The 6,222-nt window shown below is 45.6% G+C and overlaps 1 protein-coding gene across 1 annotated transcript; it reads left to right on the top strand.

Moving 5' to 3' along the window:
* Positions 1-408: 408 nt before the first annotated feature.
* Positions 409-3,437, top strand: LOC103810563 (PH and SEC7 domain-containing protein 3-like; the record flags this gene model as incomplete). The annotated part of the gene is made up of 3 exons (XM_009083469.1): positions 409-476; positions 705-1,465; positions 3,057-3,437. Coding segments are annotated over 3 exons (1,210 nt in total), but the record flags the coding sequence as incomplete, so codon positions are not given.
* Positions 3,438-6,222: the final 2,785 nt, after the last annotated feature.

Consider the following 6,222-nt stretch of genomic DNA (forward strand, 5'->3'; position numbering starts at 1 on the left):
AAAATGACCTAAAAACTTCTAAGTAAAACCATCATGTGTGGTGCCTGCCGTGGATGGATGTTAGACCTCTGAGTATCTGCTTTCTCCAGCCTTTGCGCTTGGCCTGTGGCCTCAGACTGTTCATGGGCCACTGGGACCCTTTCTGAAGTGTAGCAGACATTTCTGGCATTCCTTTTTTCAGTAGTGCACGCTCCAAAAGTTGGGCTGTCCAAAAACTCCTATGTAAAAGGACCTGCTCTGGATTACTGCAGTGTGAGAGCGTGCTGAAGTGAGTTAAACTGACTGGTATTTTCCCTGCAGGCTAGAGTGTACTTACTCTGTTAGGAGAGGTCTGGGAAGGGAGGTCAGGCTTTTTGCTTTGTGCGTGCGATAGATAAATCCAGGGTCTCTTTTTTTTTCCCTTTGCAGGTAGTGGACATGGAAGCAGCACTTTGCTTCCTCATACTATCATCAATGAATTTCCAGAGTATGGCACGGTAGAGCCAAGTGGAGATGCACCAGCGGCTTCATCGACGCGATGGACAGAGCCTGTAACATGCAGTCCAGAAAGACGGGACAGTCACCATGATGTCAGGCCCGTTCCTCAGCATGTAGCTTCTGCAGGTAATTTGGGACCTGACACTGAGGCAGCACAGCTGCATTCCCTGGAAGAAGGTTTGCAACCTGCAGGTGACCTGCCAGAGATTATGAAGATCTCTCGACAGCTAGAAGCAACAAAGGTGCAAGAGAGAGCAAATATTTCTTTCAATTCAGAGATGCAAATGGAAAAAAGGAGCGTTACTGGCAGCCAAAATGTGCAGGCAGCCAGAGAACCAGTTCCAGCAGGCCAAGAAAAACTCTCAGACATGCTTCTTCCATCTGAACGAACAGCTGAGGAAAAAAAGCACTTGATCACAGAGAAAGATCTGTCTGCAATATGGACTGGAGAAAAGCAGTCTGAGTCCTTGCAAGCCATCAGTAATAAAGCTGAGGAGGTCCATGCAGTGCAGGAGCCAAGCTGTCCCAGACTGTCCGTGGCAAACCTGGAAAGAGACAGCAGAGTGGAAGGATGGACGCATTTTGAGGAGTTTTCAGAGTACAGTCAAGGCAAAATGCAAACGGGTCCTGAGAAGAGGCTCACTAAAGAGGCAGCTGTGAGTAAACATGTAGAATTTCAAGGGGTAGAGATTTTATGGCTGCAAAAAGCTGAGGAGCAGAGAAGAAAGAAGCACTCGTTGCTGGAGACTGTGTCTGTGGAGAGGAAGGCATTCCCCAAAACATCCAGCCACCCTGCCTCACCAATGGTCTCTCCAGGCTTGCTCTCCTCACCAAAGCAAGTCTGGGAGGACCCAGGGCTGGCACCGGCTGCCTCTGGAGCCACTCCTCCAGCAGTGCTCGATGAAAGGGGGAAGGATGAAGTTTTTGTGAAGGACAGGAAGAGCCGTGGTGAGGAGGAGATGGCTGTGCTAGTGAGAGGCCAGGGCAGGTGAGATGGTGCTTGGAGGGGTGCATGGGTCAGATGGGGCTCCTCTCATTCTAAGCATGTGGCTTCTGCCTACCCTTTTAGGAGGTAATGACAAGCAACAAATGTTTGTCTGCTGCCTGTGGTGTGGTACCTATAGTAGCAGTTCATGCCTGGTGGTGGCTAGTGCATGAAATTGGGACTAAACCCCCTCACACCACCTTGCCAATGTTTGAAGTCCATCTCAGATTTTGAAATGTAATGATGTCTTGCTGTTCGCACAGTGATGTCTGTGTGACAAAGCATTTGTAGCAGGTGTATTAGGGATCCAGACATGGCATGTAATTAAATACAGGCAGCATGCAGGCCTGGCTGACTGTGCCTGGACAGATTTTCTGGTTTCCGGCAGAGTTTGTATTGTGCAAGAACTGTGTGAGCACCTCTGAGAGGCTGGATAATCAAGACATTTTATCCAGGGCCTTGTAGGTGATAAGAGGGTAAAGGCTGTGTTGTGCTTTCTATATTAAATATCTTCATCTTTCTATATTATCTCTCACTGTCCATGGAGGTGTTTAAGAGGCGTCTGGATGTGGCGCTGGGTGATAGATACGGTTTAGTGGTTTAGTGATTAACAAGTGGTAGTGCTAGGTGGATGATTGGACTTGATCTTAAAGGTCTCTTCCAGCCTTGATGATTCTGTAGTTCTGTCTATATTCCCCCTCTCTGTCTCTCTCTCTCTATCTGTGTTTACAGAATTTTGGCTATACATACTGCAAAAAATGTTGTGCTGCTTTTTACGAGAGCTTCATGATTTGCTTGCTTTTCTTTCCTGATGCATATCTTTGACAAAGCAAAGGGTTCCACTGGCACTCTGAGCAAAACATGCCTGCTCTGACCTAGTGAGGTGTTTGCTCCTGAAACAACAGGAACACAGCAAGGAGGGCTCTTGTACCCCTGCACCTTGGGATCCCTGGAGTTTTGCTTTGGCCAGTGCATGGAATCACTCAGACCAGCAGCCCTAACCTCTGGCACATGCCATGAGGAACCCCACAGTATTTGGTGTGGCAGAGAAAAAAACTCTCTCACCTTCCCCTGTGCATCGCAAGCTGGCTGAGCCTTCTCCCTTCAAATCTGTTTCTCTGTTTTAAGATTACCCTCAGTTCCCTTTGCGTTTTGGAGTGATCTCCTTCAGCTTTTTGCTGAAGATTGCAGTCCTAGGACTGCAGAGCTGGCAAACCATCTTTCAGGGTCAGAAACTCCATCTGGGTACATACCTCCAACATGTGCAGCCTTTGGCATGGCACTGGTGTTAGGAGAGACCTTAAGCATTTTTGAATACTTTTCTCCCTTGCACATAAGCAGCTGATGTTATCTGTTAGGCAATATTAGGTTGTCCCCCAGCTGTCCTCTTTTACCCAGAAGATTGTTTTTTTAATGTCCCTGGAGAGGGAGATGGTGCCAGTCATGAACAGAGGTGGTGCAAGGTGCATTTTACCTGCAGTGTCCTCTCCTGCACTAAACCCCATTGACCTTTCTGTTCACAAAGATTTGTGTTCACCCAGAAGTCTAAACCTTGCCCCTGAGCTGAATTGAACTGTTTCTGATTAATTTTCAGGATGATGGAAGAGGGCGAAGCAGCCACGGGAGGATTTGAAGATGTCCTTGGGCAGAGGCACTCCGATGTCTCCACTGATCTGTACAGCTCACAGTTCGAAAACATCCTAGACAATGCGTCTTTATACTACAGTGCAGAGTCTCTGGACACATTGTACTCAGAGCCTGATAGCTACTTCAGCTTTGAGATGCCACTCACTCCCATGATCCAGCAGCGCATGAAGGAGGGCGGACAGTTTTTGGATCGGATATCAGCCTTGGGGCAGCCAGATGTCCCTGTCAGGGAGGTGAAGGGATGTGGTGAAGGCATTGTCAATGGCTTAAGGGACACAAGCGAAACACTCTTCAAAGGAGATGTCACAGAAGTCCCACATCTGGAAAGGTAAAAGCAGTGGGTGAGCTTTCTGTGTGTCTGCTGATTTTTCCCCAATATCTGTTTACTTCAGTGTACTGTCGCAAAGTGTAGTTTTGCCTCTTTCAACACAGCACGTTTTGTACAGAGACTAATTTCCAGTGTGACTGAGTGAGCTGCAGGAGATAAGTGAGCCATCCAAACCTGGCATTCAATAGAAAAGTGCAGATTTACCTTATGGAGGTTTATCAGGTGATACTTGTGTTGATAAAAGGCTGTCTGGTATTGTCACATCTCTGAGACCTGTCCCTGGAGGAGGTACTTACTGGTTACAGTAAGTTTTCCAACCTGAATTTATTAACAGCAATTTTAGGAACAATAACACTCTGTGCACATGGACGAGTTGTCCAATTGCAGTTTGTGATTTGAATGTTAAAGGTGTGTCTCTGGGCATAGCTTTTCCCCTCTTGAGGTCACCGGGAGTTTTGAGTGTTGCTTCATCTGGGATGAGGTTTTGCTCCACAGGATTAGAGACTGTTGGGTGCTTCTTTCGTTTGTGCACTAGTTGCTCATTGAGAAAAGAGGGAGTGTTGCAAAAATGTGAATAATTTCCATTCAGGTGAAGGGAGAGACTAGAAAGCCTATTAAGAGAAGAGTCATGTAAGAAGCAAAAACTAGGTGGAGTGGTCAGAAAATACTGTACAGTTGTAGAAACTCACTCTGTGAGCAAACGTTCTTCATTATGTGCTGTCAAAGAGGGTGGGGAGAGTGAAAAGCAGCCACAAAGTGGGAGGTTGAGTTAAAAGCAATAATCTGCAGAGAAGTGAGGATGCAACTTGCTTGCAAAGGAGTGAGGGACTTTGTGAGTGACAAAGATGGCTCTGGTCTCCATCCTCCAGGGACACAATATTATCTAAGAGTCCTTAAACTATTTGCTTAGATGGGACTAGTCTAGTTTGAGCTTTACTGGGAGTCAGCATTGGGAGATCTTTTATCTGTTTTATTCTTTTTGTGTTAGCATGAAAGAAGTCCTTTGAGCAGAAGTAGTTTTGCTAATTTTATGAATTAAAGTGCACTTTGCTCTTAAAACAGTAAGCAGAAGGACTTGGCAGTCAAGTATATTTTTTGCATCAGTCCTGTGGTAAAGGCATTTAAATCTTGTGCATGCGTGATGCCACTGGGCAATAAATGACTGCTAATCTGCAATAACTTGTATGGAGCCAGAAACTGAGGTCAATTCTGACACTTGTAGCTCCTTACTTGTACCAGAACTAAAGACTGACATAAAATGGGGCAGAGAAGGACTAGCAACACATATGTTGTCCACAAAAATTAGATTTGTTACCTGGTGTGCAACAAGCCACTAATTACAAACTTAGGCTTTTTTATCAATTTGTAATAAATTGATTATTTATTTCAGAGTTGTACAAGCCTGAGAGCTTGGTGGTATTGCACAAATCCAGCAGATTAACTGTTAAAACTTTTTACTATTTATGCACTTTAGCAAACAAAGGCATTAATGTTCACTGGCTACAAGTTATATAGTGCTCTTATCAACTAGTATTCTATCTTCTATTGGTTAATGATTCTGTCACTTCTCATGCTAATCAGTCTGCTTGTTCAGTGTTTCTCTTCTTTTGGGTCAGTGGGTTCCTTGAGTCGGTGGCCGTAAGTCAGTGGTTATCATCTCCCCCTGCCAGAATTACCTTCTAGCCAGTCAGAGCCGATCCAGCACAGTCGCTGAGTTGTCTTTATTACTATCTTCTAGGGTTCTGCCAAATGTCCATGTGGCCTGTAAATTCCGCATTCGCTGTGTCCACTATCAGTGGTACATCCTTCTCCCCAAGATTTGTTAACCTCCCTCTAGGTCTGAGATCACTGTAGCTTGTCAAGCTCTAAACTTTAACAAGGCAATGCTACCAACCAGTAATTTGTCTTTCTAACGCCTGGACATCACTTGGAGCTTGTTGGCTGCTGTCTGTTTCATGGGTTAAGTCTCCTTTCTTGCTGATTAGGCTTGAAAGTATACAAGGATCAAACATCAAAGAACATCCTTTCTTAAGAAAATGTTTACATATTCCACATTTTGCAACACATACAAACCCTGATTCTGTTATCCTGTGGTTGGAGCATCTAGTATCTAAAACATGCTGTCAAGTATGGCCCACATCAGACCATCAAGACAAAAGTTATCATGAAGGCAAGGTGTACTGATGAGTCACATTAGCTGCCTGCTTAATGTGGATTTGCTAGAAATTAATTTTAATTTAAATTTGCAACCATGCTGATAAACCAACAGAGTTTTTAAATTCTGCTTGTTTCCCCCTTAATAAAAAAAAAAAAAAGAAGAAAGGAGTGTCCCAGGCAGCAGGTTCATTAGGATGCTCTGCTAGTGTTGTCTGCTGGGCTCTGTTAGGGCAAGCCTCGGGGGCTCTCTTCAGGTAGGTGGCAATACAGAGCGTCACTGTAGCGGAATAGCCGGCCACGAATAGCCCAGCAGAGTAAGCCTCCCGACAATAATATTATAGCCAGCACCGCCCCTCCACTGTTCTAATACCATGTTGTGTTGCACCAGGGTACAAGCGACTGACAGGTCGTGTGTGCTGTTTTGTTGAATCCAGCGAGGAATCTCGGTGTTACAGTGTGTGAGTGTTACGCTGTGTTCATGCTGGGGCTGCGTGGGATTTATTCGCAGCGGGGTCAAGACGGTGTGTCATGGTGATGCTCAGGTGGACCAGAAATTGACGCCAGAACCCTAGCAGCTCAGGGAGTTTGCACGCGCGGCTGTGTTGCCCGAAACAGACCCAGACTTGTT

Source organism: Acanthisitta chloris, unplaced genomic scaffold, assembly GCF_000695815.1.
Source record: "Acanthisitta chloris isolate BGI_N310 unplaced genomic scaffold, ASM69581v1 scaffold11341, whole genome shotgun sequence".
NCBI classification, from domain to species: Eukaryota; Metazoa; Chordata; class Aves; order Passeriformes; family Acanthisittidae; genus Acanthisitta; species Acanthisitta chloris.